Below are 17,445 nucleotides of genomic sequence, written 5' to 3'. Positions count from 1 at the left end.
ATCGAGCTGGATACTAATGTTACGACATGGCAAGACGCGGACCGGGTCGTTGAGCTAACAGTGAAGATGATCACACTTTCGCTCTAAATTTTAAAACTGTAACCCTCCGTAAAAAATTCAGAGCCTCTGGCTAGTCCAGCGGCAAAGTTGATCCTGGAGATATTCTCTTTAACAACTATTAGCGCTTGTTCGTGATGGCTAAAATTTTTGAACTGTGTAATTGAAACAAAAAATTAATTATATTCATATGCATATTTTATTTATTTATTCATTCATTTCTTTACGTGTATTCGCATTAAATACATAATTTTTAGTTTTTATTGATTAAATTTTAATTACTTTTAGTAGTTACATGTATGCGTGGATTTATTAAATTTAAATATACATAAAATTCAATTGTTCTTAGCTTCAAATATTAAAATAAAGAAATGTACACCGTAAAAAAATAGTAAAAATAGACAACTCAGAGTGTGAGAGAGCACAAAAAGTGCTGTGTTTTTACATACAAAAATACTAAGGCATAAATTCAGTTTTTTGTTTTTAATAAAATACTATTTTTCGGGCTTGTTGTAATCTCTGGCAAAACTGTGAAATAATTTAAATTTCAAATTAAAAATTTCTGTTCGGAATTATACATTTCTGGCGGACTAATTCGGATAATAAGTTTTTAGTGAAATAATTATATTTGCTATTGAAATGAGATCAATGCCAAAGTTCCAAAAGAAGACGGCTTTGAAGTAGTTTAATTATTTTGAGCCATTTTTGTCTGTTGCTATCGATTTTACTTACGCATAATTTATTTACTATACTAACTGCTAAGCCGCTTTACTTTCATTTAATATAATTAAATTGTTTGCCTTTGCAATTTTAAAGTCAAGTCAATAAAATTGAAACGCTTACCCCTTTATGCTAATTAGCTATACAAATACACAATTTACAATTTAAAAAGTAGTTTTAAAGTACGCACAAATATTTACAATTGCGTTGTGATGCAAAAAACTTTAAAATTTACAGAGCAGGGAACAAAAACTTAATCAAAACACAAACTACTCATTATACAAAATATTCAAGCCCAACCTAGCAAGCCTTCAAAAGACTGCTTAAAACTCAGTAATTGTGGGTTATCACCGCGTGCCGTCGGTACGTAATTGTTGGGAAATAATTAAACCTTTTTATAACTACTTAGTTAATAATTAATATTTTTTCTTCTTTCTTTCGCGTTTCACTCAAGAGGAATACAAAGCGATCTGCCTCAGACCAGCCAACTCTGCGCAACATACTATATTCTCAGCATGTCACATGAATGGTGAGAGAGTCTAACGGTAATTATCACCCATACGACAACGTTTGCTTTGCGCCGGATTCTCGCCCATATCCAGGCTTTCATTGTCACTGTCCATTGTTTCGCTGCAGTCTCCGTCCGGCTCACCCCCACCCATAATATCCTGTTTCCGTTTAGCGGTGGCCATTTCAGCTGCATGTTTCTTGCGCCATTTGGTGCGCCGGTTTTGGAACCAGACCTGCAAATAGAAGAGAAAAAGCGTTGTGAAATTAGTAAGCATTAAAAACGGAGGTGAGGAGGATAAAATTTAATTTTAACTTAATTACAAGGGTATGTGAAATGGGTTACGGCAGAACTACAAGAAAGGTGCTTTTCGCTGAATTCGGAAGTGGAATATCTAAACTTTGCAATTTGTCTAATTTAAAGTGGGCAATGGCAGCGTTGAAACGAAATGTCGACCTTCTAAATCAACTTTCAACTTTAATGCCACAAAACGACATTGACAAACTTTATGAGCACGTCACCGCACCCCAGTTCACTTCTTCCTACACAGGCTGATGCGAAAGTCGTTGACGACGTCAATGTTGGTAACATGTGTAAAGTCATTAAGTCGGTGCAGGAATTAAGGCGGATAAAAACACATAAGTATTGACAGAAGAACGCCCTGGTGTACAACACAAGGCCATGACGAGGTTGGCAGCAGCCAGCGTGTTTTTTGAGGTGCTTCTAGGCAGCACAAGTGGCGCAGTTGGCCTTGCGGCAGGCATAGTCACCACCCCATAAGCAGCATAATCAACGCCGGTTAACCCTCAATTAAGACAAAATAAAGCACCAACCGCCCAAAATGCGCTATAGAAAAACAAAGCAGGGTGTTGGAGGAAAAAAGCACGCCCAGCAAGGCTTAGCCGAAACCATGACTAACAACTTTGGTTGCGCTGTGGCTATGAAGGAAGAGGCTTCACTTTGCAGAGCAGCGGCAGCAACAACCACAGCAGCAGCAACATCACTGGCGACCTTAATAGTGTGGCATGCAGCATATGTTGCCAACTACACGAATACGAATGGAAGACTCAACTGCCGGAGCGCCCGAAATCTAGCTTGCTTGAAAATCATGTCTCATTGTGTAATGCAAACTACGGCTGTGCGTAAGTTTTTGTGGCAGTCACAATGAGCTGAACAACAGTTACTCAAGCATTGTTTGCAGCACGTTTTCGAGCTCATTGAGCGTTCCCAATGACGGCGATGACGACATAATTTGCTAACCAAAGGACAACCAAAGGCATATCCAATTTTCGTCATGCCAAGTGTGGCATGTATTGTATTGCATATGTAGGTGTGTGAGATTTTGGTAGCCGTTTTCCTGGTGTCCACTTTTGGCGGTCATTAACACACTTTTGTGCAAGACAATTCAGTGCCCTCGCATCATTAGCCGGCGGCAGCAGTTGTGTTGCCGCAAGCCAATTCCAAATTCTGAGTCAACTCTGCCCATTGACTGTTGGCTTGCTGCCTTGTTGTTTTCGAGTTTATGGCCGCCATCTGTTGCCTGTTGTGATGTGGTTACAATGCAACGGTTAATTACTTTTCAAGTTTTTAAAGTTGTGGGTGAGTTTTGGTGCACAGAGAACCTTTATTTTTGGAATGAAAATTCGGGTACACAAAACAGTGTTTGCAACGCGCAAATGCTGATTTTATATATACAAGGGTCGTTTAAAAAGTTCGTGCAAAAATAAAACTACATAATTGTTTGGGCTAAACCTTTTCTTATTTCTCGACATAGTTTCCTTTTAGGCTTATATACTTCGTCCAACGCTGTTCTAGTTTGTTGATCCCTTCTTTTCGTTTTCCTTTCGTTTCAGCATTCACTTTTTTCATTTCTTCGAAATGGGGAACAAATAGTAGCCCGGAGATTCGAGAGATCCAAGACTGAAGAATATGGGGGGATGTGAAACGAGTTGGAACCTTGTTTCCTTTAATTTTTCGACCACAACTGCTGAGGCGTGAGCTGGTGCCCGGTCGTGATTGAAAATAATATTAACTCGACTTCCTCGATTCAAACGAATGCCAAAGACAGAGAAATATACCGATCGGGCTGAAACTTTGTGTTTTTTTCTTTCAAGAGATGTTGCTAACTAAACACAACTTCGACACGCGCCAGTAATGCCATATCTCTGACTTTGCACGCACATTTCAAACGCCCTTCGTACGTAAAGTAAATCTGAGTTTTTATATTCCAGGTTATTATTCCGATTTCTTTGTTTTTAAACAGTGCACAGTTGTTGTTGGCTGCGATGCGCTCACTACGGATATTTATTTACACTCCCATGAACGAAATTTCTGCCAGACTGTCTGTCTGGTCAACATACAGACGCCAAGCCTAAAAAATTTACACTCGCCGTTTGGCGGGACGTGCCTGCAGTAATGGAACTGCGCAACGGTTGATAGAAAAGAAGGCACACGTACGATAATACAGGCAGGGCAGTGAGATAGATAACAGAATGTAAATATATATAATATGTGAACGAATATGAAGTTTGAAATCACAGCAACATATTCACTACAGAAATAGTAGAAGGAGGACACTTTCGGCATTTTAGTGAAGCCTTCGCCACTAGCAATGCTTACCAAAGACATACATAATCACTCGCAAAAATGCGCATAAATGCATGCCCACATATTTATGTGAAAATAGTGAAAAAGCTTCGTAGTCGAAGCCTGAAGCACCAGACGCTAAATTATACTACAACTACATGCAGACGCAGCCACAATTCATTTGTATCTGTGGTATCTCTGCCTGTGTATGTCTGCTTGGAGATTTTTGGCCACAGCTGTTGCCACAAAATAATGACCATGAAAAGCATCCTTAATGATGCCATCTAATGGTGTGTTGCCTTCCAAGAGCGTTGTTTTTGCGTATATCTGCTGCATCATTATTTTCGTGGCATCTCGCAAGCTGCTGTGGGCTGAGTACTGGTTTACTGGCAACATTTGTTCGTTGAACGAAAATGTTTGTATGTATGTACGTATGTATGAGTAAGCCATATAGAAAAAATTGTATTCAATACACTTTGCAGCTTCTTCACACGCACCTTTGTACACATACACGCATACATTCAAGTGCATATCCACCGCTGAATCTCAGCCAAAGTTACTTGGCACATATTTTGTTGCCATCATAAAGGAAATTAATTACATTTTTATTTGCGCATAATGCTGCATATAATAATTACGCAAACGTGCAAATGAAGTTGTAAATTATGAAATAAATGTGTTTCAATAGCTAATTACACACAGGTTGCATGGCTATTGTTCGGGACCTTGGCTGTTGCCAATTCGCAGCCTTGGCTGGGCGAGTGAACATAGCAATGGTGCCCACAGTTTAAGGGATTTCACAATGTTTCTATAGTTCTTCGCTATGAGCAGCTTCGCTAAGTTTTATGCCAGACTAAAATCAAATATGTCAAATTGTCCTCAAAGATGCAGGTCTCAGTTGGAAACACTCGTAGAAAACATACACGTGGAGCATGAAATGCTTGCAGAAGCTCCACCGGCTGGATAGAAAATAGTTATTTACAGCATCGAGTTGTTAACGGATTATATAATGGCCTACGCAGAAAGAGTGAGAGTCCCCTGCAATTATGGAGAAATCGCAGAAAGCTGAAAGAGCCAGAAATAATAATCCCTTTACAAATTTGTCGTACCTTGGCGAAGAAGATGAAAATGTATGGGGATTTGTTGAGGATCTAAGTAATGCATTTGGGTGTGTACCCTGCACTGGTACACAGATGGCTCGAACACACCAGAAGGTATAGACACTGGCATATAGGGCCTCAGAAGCACGCGCTCAGTGCGCATGGGTAGTTTTCGACGCATCTTCCAAGCGGAGACGTATACCATCTGTCTATGTACAAAGATAAACTTAAACAGAAATTTTCGGAATGAGCGGATTGCCATTCTGAGTAACAGTCAGGCGGCACTTAAAGCTTTATTCTGCTGTGAAACTAAGACCTCACTGATTCTTGAGTGTGTCGAGAAACTGAATCTACTACGAACACACAATCGCATCCGACTAAGCTGGGTCCCAGGACCTAGGGGTATAACCGGGAAAGAAGTAGCGAACACATAGGCGAGAGAGGCTGCGGTCTCTCCATTAACAGGATCCGAGTTCTTCCTTGCTATGGGGCAGCACACCATCAAGAAGAAGCTTATGAGTGAAGAGCCAAGGCTAAAGGAAGTTAACTGGCACCAAATTATGGGGCTGCACCAGGCGAAATTCTTACTGTCGTGGTATAATCAAAAGAGGTTTAAAGAACTCATAACCATCCCGAAGGATAAACTGAGCATGCTCACGGGCATTCTCACAAGTCACTGCAGACTGCGACTTCATCTGCACGTGATCGCAAAGTGGTCCACTGGCCTGAGACTCTGCAGCAGAAAAGTTATAAATTTTCCATAAATGATAAGTGTTTTTGTGATCACATAAGCAAAGGGTATTCCAAAAGTGATGCCTAGATGCCAGTAGTGAATAATTCCTAGACAGTAGCTTTTTTATGTTACCTTTGACGTTTGTCAAGTAGGCAGATGTACATTTTTACTCTATAGAACAACGCGTTAAAATTATTGAAACTTATAATAAAATAGTGAATCTTGCAGAAGAATATATCGCAAAATTCATAGAAATAATCACCCGATGGAGTCGACAATTCAAAGAGTGGTGAAAAAATTTGAAGAAACTGGTTCTTTGACAATAGAAGAAGAACTGGTAGCCTAAAAAAGGGGCGTTCTGTTTAATGCTCTGTGAATATCGCTGCTGTGGCGCAAAGTGTTGCTGATCAACCTAAACGACAGCATCGACATCTCGACGTTCCCAACAATTAGGCATTCATGAACTCTTTGGCGGATTTTACCTGTAAATGTGCTCATGGTGGACAATAAATGATTCCATTTTCCACATATAATTGTTAAGCGCCGTATTTTCAATAAAAATAGTGAAACCAGATAGTTTTTTTTTTGTTGTTTTGTTTTAAAATATGGAAGCCGTTTTGGGGATGACCCTTTATGTAAATATTCTCCCAATTTAGTTAGGTTAGACTGGGTTGGCTGTCTCTTTTTACGAAGTTTATGGAGGCTCTCCGCCGTTGTTTAGCCCATTGTATTAAGGCTGAAGGGAGAGCTCTAGACTACGTTTTTTATCTTCTCCCTAAAGTCAATCATTGAGTTTGCTAAAGAAGCGCAAAATGTTTAGAATATCTGCTGAATCTGTAGTATTTAGGCCTGCGATTAAACTATGTTACATATCTAAATTTATGGTGAAGTGAATAGATCCTTAGAAACTTTATAGGCATGCAGCATAAATAACCTCATGTTTATATTATATGCACCTATATATATACTTACACATATATTCATATATTCCTAATATAATTCTACTGAATCGATTGGCCATGCGAAGTTCAGAAATTCAAGAGATAAAAACTGCATGAAAGGGTCAAACACTAAAATACGAAGAAAATACGTTATACATACATCGATACACTCGTTGCTGTATGTGTGTGTATGCACATACATAAATTCAAGTTCGTTTCTATTTATAACCATTTGGACACTCAATTGCGCAACCGGTCCAAGGCATTTTATGACAGTAACTCGTCAAAGTCAATCAAACATTGTCGCCGGGTGCAATCAATTTGCTGCGCCGCTGCCATTCGAGCCAAATCAAGCCGAATTTCGATAGATTTATGGCCCACGCACACAAAAGCGGGACGAGAAGAAGGACCACATGGACAGCATAAAAGGCATTGGGTGAATACCTGGCACAATCGAGATGGCTAAAAACATAAGGCCGACGGAAACCAAAACAAAAACAAAAAACACCAAACGACTGAGACATTCACATATTTATTGCTTTTTGGTGGTGGTGGTCGCCATGGTATGCTAAAGGGCGTAAAAAATAAAGTCAAAATATTGCTGCCTTTTTCGTTACATTTGTTATGAGCCGAGCGCATGCGCGGCAAACAAACCGGGTATAACGATGAGAAATCAGTCAACACAAACGAAATGGCTGACATGTTGCCGTCAGGTGGTGTTTGGGCAATGCCACCAATAGTGTTGTTGTTGTTGCATATATAAATGTAAATTCACTTGAAAGCGACAGGCACATAAAAAAAGATGTGCCGCAAAAGGACCCAATAAAAAATTTAAATTTATAACTGTACCCCCCTTTGTGGTGTAAATATAAACTGCCCCAAAGATGTATATAAATGTGTGTGTGTGCACACATATTTCACATAAAAAGCGATGCAAATATCATAGATGAACTATCATTGGGCACGAGAATAAGCCAACGTGTGTGTCTGTATTAAAGCCATTGTTGCTTTATTTCGCAGGTATACACGACTATTCCAAGTTTTATTATTTAAGACTCGTGCAGTTTATGAGATCGTGCACGCATGCAGATATATAACGAAATATTTCAGAATATACGGCGCTCCTATCCGTAGGTGTCCATAGGAATCATGCGGCTTTTTTAAATTTGGCAGCACCAAAATCGAATTCTAAATAAGCTGATCCTTTATTTGTGCCTCCTATGCACAGGCACGCATACGTAAATGTATGGCCAAACGCTGTTAGCTGCGCTCGAAAAGGTTATTTTGCTTGATATAGGCAATAAATTTTATTCAAGCACCCATACATTCGTACATGTCCACGCATGCATGCAAATGCCTATATATTTGTGCTTCAACTACATAAGAGAGACTTCATACCTGTACGTACATAAATATGGCAGTTTACTTTTGACTGATTTATTACGGTTTTAAGTTATAAACTCCATGCAAAAACCTAAGGATTGACAGCAGTTGACTAATTTTTAACTGAAAGTTACTCAGTAGGTGATAGAAATAAATTTTTCGCCTTAGTTGATGTTCAATAAAATGACAGTTAAGTTGGGTTTATGAACGCCAGAACCGTGGAAGTTCAATCATGCAGTTATTAAGCTGAAAAATTGGTTGTAAAAATTGATGAATGTCTAAATGAATGGCAATAGGGCTAGTGGAGCAGTTAAGTGAAGAAATTTGGATACAGACACTGATCAAAAACCTCAATGTGAAATAAAGCTGTTTTGAAGGGCTTTAACTTCTGAAAATTGGCGTTGGAAACAAAGAAAAACCAAATGTTTGGGCCTTATTCGAGCTGATTGCGGTGGTTTGAACACAAATATTTATTAAATAGAATTTACCTCATCCAAAAAAAAGTGAAAAATGAATGGAGTCTGGTAAGCCTGGAATTATGTTGGTGCTACTTAGTTCCCTTACCTTTTTTTGTCGCTATCTTAATATGCGATTGCTAAGTCTTGAAACAAGCGGAACATGTCGAACCATAAAAAAGAGCGAAAATGATAAAATTCAAATTTGAACTTTACATAGCGAAAACTACAGTAAAGTTTTATTTTTCCTCGAACTTATTTTTACTTTCAAACAGCAAAATTACTACTTTAAAAGTATTCCTTTAGTAAATAAATCACAATTTCCACCAGGTTGGTTGGTCGTTGGTCGGTTGAAGTACTGATCCATCCAGAATTCAACTAGCGCTTACGCACCATTTTGTTGCCACAGCCTCGTTATTAACTTGTTTAACGGTTATTTACAGCATTGAATTTGAATTTGAAGAGGTCGAGCCAAGGAGCACCAGGAGATTTGGTGGCTCCTAAAACACTCAGGCTAAAAAGCCCATTGTATTTAAAGCTCTGGAAAGGGGGTAGATAGTCAAGGAGGGAGGGAGAAAAGTATGAGAGAAAGAGATAGGAAAGAATAGAGACAGCGATAGAGATAGTTAGTCCTGTGAGAATTTTCCAGATTCTTTGGCAAATCTGTAAATATCCTCCAGTTTTAGAGAACGAATATTACTCATTCCCATGACATCGGAACCCAATACCCGTAGTCGCGCTCTAGCAAAGGCAGGACACTCACAGAGAAAGTGCTCAGTGCTATACGCCTCCTCCAAGCATGACAGACATACCGGGTCCTCGATGATTCCAATGGTGGTCATATGCTGACCCCATGGGTTGTGTCCTGTAATGATGCCGACCATCAACCGAATGTCTTTCCTTCTGAGTTTTAGTTGAAAGTTTGACAGTTTTCTGTTCGGACTTGTCACAAAACACTTTGTAGTTCTGCAGCGTTCTAGACCGGAGCATCGCTCTTTATGTAGATTGCCTACATAATCGTTGATCCAATTCTTGATTCCCGCGGGACTGATTCCGATTATTGGCTCTGGCCCCTGTGGGGGCACCGCTGATCCACGGTTGGCCAATTCGTCGGCAATTTCGTTTCCTTGAACACCGGAGTGTCCCGGAACCCATATAAGTACAAGCCTGCTTTGTCTTGCGACAGAATTAAGCTTCTTCTTACATTCTTGAACAATCTTCGAGGTTCGCTTCGCGTTCTCCAGGGCCTTCAATGCAGCCTGACTGTCACTGAAGACTCCAATCTGTTTCCCGCTCCATCTCCTCTCGATTATCCATTCGGCTACTTTTAGGATGGCAAAAACTTCTGTTTGGAAAACAGTTGCCATTCCCCCCATAGCATAGTGATACTTATTACTATCGTTTAAGTATCATCCGGCTCCAGACCCTATTTCAGTCTTGGACCCATCGATAAAGAAAATATCCGTCAAACCTCCCTGCATGCATTCTGGATTGCTCCATTGCTCACGCAATCTGACATCAAATTTCCTTCCGAATGAAACTGTGGATATCAGGTCATCTTTAGGTGCCAAAAACAGCGAATACTGCTCCGACAGCAACTTAAAGATTTCTCTGTGTCCCGAAGTTCCATCTTCGTGCCAGAAACCATATTTATGGAGTCTACACATTGCTTTTATTGCTTCCTGTTGTATCTTAAGATCCAGGGGGAGCAAATTAAGCATAGCATTTAGGGCATCACCAGAGGTTGTACTCATGGCACCCGTGATGCATAAACATACACTTCTTTGCAGCCTGTATAGTTCCCGGATTGTGGACTTAACCATGCTCCGTCGCCACCAGACAAAAGAAGCGTAAGTGATGATTGGTCTGATAAGTGCCGTGTATATCCATAGGACCACAGCAGGTTTCAGACCCCAAGTTTTGCCAAAGGCTCTACGGCATTGTTGAAAAATCTTCAATGCACGATTCACCTTCAGTGAAACGTGTGTCTCCCAGGTCAGCTTCTTATCCAAGATTACTCCTAGATATTTAACTCCGTTGGAAAGACCAAGTGTCACACCTTTCAGTGTTGGAAGACTGAGTCCATCCAATTTCCGTTTTCTCGTAAACAAGACTATGGTTGTTTTGTTCGGATTTACGGAAAGACCTTGTCTCATGCACCAATCATCGATTTTGTCAAGAATCCTCTGCACTTTCGTGCAAAGCCTCCTTAAGGATTTATCCGATGATAGCGCACAGACGTCGTCCGCATATGCTTGGACGTGAAAGCCGAGATCCTGCATCTCCGCTAATAGGGAGTCTACGACGAAGCACCACAGCAGCGGAGAAAGAACACCCCCTTGGGGACATCCCTGCTTGGCCCTGATTCTGATTTGCTCGTCGCCGCTCCCACCAGCGGTTAACAGCCTCTCAGAGAGCATGGAGTATATCCATTTTATAATGGCTTGATTAACTCCGTGTCGTTCGGCAGAAGAACATATCGAGCCGAAAGTGGCATTATCAAAAGCCCCCTCAATGTCCACGAACACGCCCATTGTGTATTCGTCAGCTTCCAGCCCAGCTTCAATTTTGCTAACAAGATCGTGTAAGGCTGATTCACATGATTTTCCACTCTGGTAAGCGTGTTGATTTCTACTAAGTGGACTTCTCGGCAATACCCCCACTCGAATATGTTTCTCCACCACTCGTTCCAGACTTTTCAACATGAACGATGTCAAACTGATTGGTCTAAAACTTTTTGCTAGGGAATAGTCATCTTTTCCTGGTTTTGGAATAAATACTACTCTTACGCGTCGCCATTGGGATGTTATATAACCAAATGCAAGACAGGCTGTGAAGATCCTTTTCAGGGCCTCAATCAGCCTGTCTCCTCCTTTTTTAAGCATTACTGGATATATTCCGTCAGGTCCAGGGGACTTAAAGTTCTCAAAGGAAGATAAGGAAAACCTTATCGATTCCCTTGTCACTATCCGACTAGCAATATACCAGCTGTACCTAGATGTTCCATAGTGTCCGGGTTTCAGTGTTCAATTCAGTATTTAGTTGCGATCCGGGAAAATATATACGAGCAAGTTAAGTTTGCATTAACCAATTCTATATATACTGTGATGTAAAGGCGGCCGCCGTAGCCGAATGGGTTGGTGCGTGATTACCATTCGGAATTCACAGAGAGAACGTCGGTTCGAATCTCGGTGAAAGCAAAATTAATAAAAACATTTTTCTCCTCTGCCGTTCGGAGTCCATTTGTGGAACAACATCAACACGCACACCGCAAATAGGAGGAGGATGAGCTCGGCCTACCTAACAGAAGTGTACCCGCCAATTATTTATTTATTATTTATATATACTGTGATGAGCCGACCTCGTTTAAATTTTTACCTTGCCCACAAGAAGCACTAGATGAGGTCTCACTACTTGAATCTGCCAAGGCCTCACCTTTCTTCTACTACGGCCAGCACTGCCATGTTTCTTAAAACCAGTAAACTACTTCAAACCAGCTCTCTGAGTGATCTAGGTGAAAAAATATATATTCCAGACTCTATTTTCCAGGCTTCTTGAACAACAAGAAGCTTCTCCAAAGGCATTTTGTTCTTTGCGCTGTTTCTGATAACAGAGTCCTTATGTAATATGTTTTAATCACCGAAATTATAAACTTAAATATCTAATTCAGATGTGATATATGCATTTTCTGTTTGTTTTGTGCTATTTTCAAATTAAAATAAATATCTCCTCATTCCACTCCGCTCATATAGCAGCATTGAAAATTTCCGAAACACCCATTAAGCATTGTAATGTTCAACTGTTAATGGCTGTCGATAAACAATACAATTCTGATTGCCATACAATTTTTAACCTCAGATGTGGTTTGGCAAAATAATTGGTTTCAACTTTTCGCTCGAAACAAATTAAATAAAATTTATAATGGGCATTCATTAGCTATTAATGCAACAGATTTTCATTATTACAAGCAGCGCTCCACATTCATTGGAACAGCCAAACACCAATTCGACGCGAACAACCCATAATTTAGCATTTTAAATTGCGCTATTGTTGTTAGTTATGATATTTTTATAATGGCTTGAGTTTTAATAAGAGAATGTGACATTTAAATAAAGGCTTCTTGTTTAAGCTATGAATTATTTGTTTTTTCTTATTTTGGTTCCTAAGTATTTGAAGTTGTGTGGCCACTTAAAGGAAATGCCAAGTGTTAATGCTGATCCCTTTGATGTGTTTGCGCATAGTTTTTTAAATTTAATTGTTGAAGTTTCGGGCGAGTAAACAGTTTGTTGAATTTGGTACATTTTTTCCGTTAATTTCTAATTATTATTATTAATTAATTAAACAGAATTAAAATTATGAAAACAGAAGTAGCGACTAGAATTTCACGTTTTCGTTTCAGTTTAGTTGTTTATTATGTTTTACGACTTTGGAATGTTCACCGCCATAGCTCGCTCAATATTGGTGACACGCACTGTCCGACAGCTGCAATGGGAAAAGAGTACCCTGATAGGCCCTCAATGGTATGACTATTTCTTTCTTATTAATTTTCGTAAGATTCTCACTAATCTTCATAAAAAACACACTACATCAACAATACTGCAATAACCTTTTTTTGTTTTTTTGTTTTTGGTAGGTGAGGTAGGACTCAAAATAACTTAACACTTGCAGCGACCATCACCTGCTGCGTTGAGTGGTGTGACTACTAAAGCAATGCCTCCTCTACTTCTGAGGAGAAACCCTTCACTGGACTATTTTCTGCATTACTTCCGAAGTCCTGAAACGGCAATCCATAAAAAAGGACCTATTTTATTCATCCACGTATGGATCCACCATATTTGTAGTCAGCTTCATGTTATAGGCTCGTCTTCTTGTATCTCTACGTCAAGTAGTACGTCATTACTCAAGTATCTGTGGCCCGTCAATTTCGGTCAGTCTCCACTGCACTGCTGCTAATGGTGATGCCACGCCTGGTGTTGCTACTATTGATCTACATATATACCAACCGCTACAAAATAAATCGTAGTGTTGTAGTTCTCTTTACTAGGCGTATGAAGGTTCTTTCATCTGTTTGAATTTATAAGTATTTTCTATTGCCGAAGACTAAGATCTTTTGGTGCGTAGGCCGTCATCATTTTTTAAAATATTTTGTCTGCTATTTTAGGTCTGGTCGCTTTCACAACCAAGTTAAGCAACGCTTAGCTCTTTTCAATAGCATTTAAAACCATTTAACTGCAGATTTAATTTGGGTTTCGGATCACTAACTCGCTGATGAGCTAGCCAAAGTAGATTCTTCTATGATCTTAAGCAAGGAATAGATTAGAAAAAAAACAGTATCTCCCTTCGCCCTCATCGGCAATCGAATCAAGGTACCGTACGGCAGCATAATTACCAAATTCATATTGCCTGAATATAAATTTAAGAGCACAATCATTCTGCTGGTGAATCCCAGGTCTGAAGGTGCGATGCTCGTCGGCCTTCTTATAGGAACGCACTTACACCAGCAGTCTGCAGATACCTATCAATGATCTATTCAGAATGGTGAGGTGTTGAGGTAACGGAAGATTATTTGAGAACAATTCTCTGAAGAATTTGTCAGACCGTGGCTTCTGGAACATTCTAAGCTTCATTTTTAGAAGTTTTTGGTTATTTAATATTAATATAATATTTAATATTAATAATAATCGAGAATTTTTGTGTATTTAGAGAGGTAAACGTTTCCGTAATTTTGTGTGAAGTTTCAATCAAATATTACATTTATATTATAAAATATATTAATAAAAATATATATATTAATAAAAATCGAGCATTTTCCGCTGCCATAGGAGCACTTCCGCTGCCAAGTCCAACTTTGGCAGCCACCCACCCACCCTAAAAAAACACACTCCAGCTCAAAAAAGTAGCAAAAACAAGAAATCCGCCAACGTTAAGAGACATACTCCTATACACATGCATACATACATAGAAACACTATGCGATTATGATGAAGAAATGATTAATTGCCGAAGAATGAGGAGGATGAATGTTTATGATTTTATGAGGAATTGAATTGAAGCGACAGTTGCACAGACTGGCGCACTGGATGGATGAATGCACTGATGGATGAAAGAAGGGCTGAATGGATGGCTTTCAAGGATCACAGACTGTCGAGCAAATGACAAAGATGGGTTGAGTGCGACAACTGCAACGACAAATGAACCTCGATGTTGTGTGCGTGTAGCTACGTACACACCTACATATTTTTGGATGTATGTGGTCATGATATTATTAGTGCAAAAGGACAGTGGCTACAATTTGGCTGTAAATTAAAAGTCTGGCAAGAGCAAGCGTACTTATTGTTGGTGTGCGTACTGTTTACGCAATTCCTGCGTTTTGCGCTTGTGTTGTTGTTACTCCGCTTCATACATATTCAATTAGTAAATGAGTAAGTTGGCGAGTGAGCGAGTGTCGGACAGAGGTCGCATGCAAAAAAGGGCACACACATCTATGAAGCTGCTGAGGCAAATCATGTTCATGATTGTTATTTGCCTCTCGTATTGTGTGGCTTGTGTGTGTGTATGTAAGCTGGAATGTTCGCCTGTGGACCGGAGCCATGTTGCAAGCGATAGTATGCAAATTGCTGCAAAAACAATAGCAATTCCACGCATCAGCAGTCCGGCTATTTTCCGGATATAGACAACACAGAAATGCAAATTAGCTAATATGGCAGCGGCAGGCACACCCACGCACACGACACAACAACACTGTGACATAGAAGAGAGAGAGGTGGAGAAGAGCACGCAGACAGATAGACTTTATTCGAATGCAAAGCTGCCAAACACCCACAACTCCCCTCTTTTCAAGCGGGTGGCAGCTTGAGGCTCACTACTTCCAATGCAACTAACGGTTGTTTGTAACAGCGTAACGATAGCTTTCCATAATATGAGAAATGATCTTGACAAGAATAATTGCTTGTTAGCATAATTAAAACCATTTGTAAGCGCACACATACATACATGCATACGTGTATGTGTTTATGCATACAGCAGCAGTTGTGTTGCCACAAACGGAAACAACAACAAATGCCAACTATGACATTACTAAAGTGCTACGCAATGAAAATAATAATGGTCATATCGTTGTGATTTTATTATTGTTGCTGGGAGCCATCACGCTACTGCTATGTACATATGTATGTACCGTTGGCTGAGATTTGCTGTCAAGCTTTCGGTTGCACATCCATACATAAATACCCACTGTGCGTGGGTATTTTACTCTGTTTTTGCTGTTATTATTAATGACTGTCGGGAGTTGTGTTGATGATATGAATTCTCAAGCACATTTTGAATACTCTAAATGCCGGTTGTCCTTAGTAGGGGAAATTCTAAGCGAAAATACTATTTGGCGGAATGCGGAAATTTTCAACTTATTGTTGCTGATCATTAAACACTCAAGTAAAGTGTTGATGAAAAAGGAGGCATATTAATTCGATGTTTTAAAAAGGAATGTAGTTTTATAGACATAATTTTAATTTTTTGAGAAGATTATATCGACTTTGTCATTTTTTTCTCAAGGGCAGCGCGTTCTTAATCCAGTGGGAAAATTTATAAACCTGAAAAAATTATCTGAACGCACAAATACTCCAAAAAAATATATTGCGGGAGAAGAAACAAACATCTGTATCGCATAGCTGTTATTTAAAAAACAAACAAAAAAATACAAAATGCAAAGAAAAAAGAAAAAATTTCAATTAGCTCCGTTATGTGGAAAATGGCAATAACCACCGTTAAAAAGTAATGTAATCATATACAAGGTGGCGCAAATTTAGTCACTCTACCGGAAGATTATATTTTCTTATAGTTCTGCTAAAGTAATGGAATCCCTTTTCCTCAAAATGATGATGCCTATAAGTGAAGAAATAATTCCAAACCACCAATTCGGCTTCAGCAAAAAACAAAAAACCAACACAGTACCATCGAATAAGTCGATAGATTCATAAATAGCACACACAAAGCTTTTGAACAACAAAAAATTGCACAGTGGCTTTTCTCGATATCTCTTAAGCCTTTGAACGCGTCTGGCACGATGTCTTACTCTATAAAACTAAAGACACTCTACCAATAAACTATTACATGTTTATTGTAGGACTTAAAAAAATCGAAAAATCTTACATTCTTTGTCAAACAAGGCGAAGAACAGTCCGAAGTAAATTAAAGTTCAGCTGATGCACCCCAAAGCAGTATTAGCAGCAGGGCTCCATCTACACTTGATATACACTCTCGATATACAAGCTTCTTGAGAAACAATAATCGGAACCTTCGCAGATGACACTGCCGTACTCACAATTGACTCCCACCCCCATATGGCTTCACAAAACCTCCAGAAATGGCTTGCCCACCCGTTAAGGCTCAATAATATAATATAATCATCCCCCAAAGTAACGTCACAAAATATCTTGGTATGCGTCTTGTTAGCAAACTTGCAAGGAAAACCCATATTTTCCCAAAGGCAAGGCTCTAGGAATAAAACTCAGAAACCTAAATTGGTTAGGTAGGTGAAATGGTTGATGTGCCAGTCTGGCACTCCTCAAGTAGCACTAAAGCACCGTTTTTATACCATTATGAGACCTCCAACAGGAAGATAAAATCGGTTACTATTACACAAAATTGATTACTACATCGCAATTCTCATGTAATTCTCGAAAGTAAGCTTTCAGCTATCTTGAAAACTGTATTGAGAAAAGGTATTAAACTTTGGGGCAATGCAGAGAACTCCGACATAGGAATCCTTTAAAGATTCGAGTCGAAAACCCTCAGAATGATCCCAATCGCCCCTTTTTATATCACAAATTCACAAATCTATCAAAGTACCCAAAATAATTGAAGAAATAAGAAAACAGGCCACATCACACTACACACGACCCCAATCGCACTCAAACCTTCTTGCCACAGAAATAATTGCAAATCCCATAACCTTCACCGGACTC

General features: G+C 39.4%; 1 protein-coding gene across 1 annotated transcript in view; it reads right to left on the bottom strand.

Annotated features, from left to right (window-relative positions):
• Window positions 1-1,312: 1,312 nt before the first annotated feature.
• LOC128860669 (brain-specific homeobox protein) overlaps window positions 1,313-17,445 on the bottom strand; it is a 66,944-nt gene continuing 50,811 nt past the window's right edge. Inside the window, exon 4 of the mRNA XM_054098325.1 lies at window positions 1,313-1,520. Within this exon, the coding sequence (XP_053954300.1) occupies window positions 1,317-1,520 (204 nt within the window). The 3' untranslated portion in view covers window positions 1,313-1,316. The remainder of the gene's footprint in view (window positions 1,521-17,445) is intronic.

This window comes from Anastrepha ludens, chromosome 4 (assembly GCF_028408465.1).
Source record: "Anastrepha ludens isolate Willacy chromosome 4, idAnaLude1.1, whole genome shotgun sequence".
NCBI lineage: Eukaryota > Metazoa > Arthropoda > Insecta > Diptera > Tephritidae > Anastrepha > Anastrepha ludens.
Note: the sequence above shows the minus strand (reverse complement) of the source record. Positions and strands in the feature narration are given on the sequence as shown.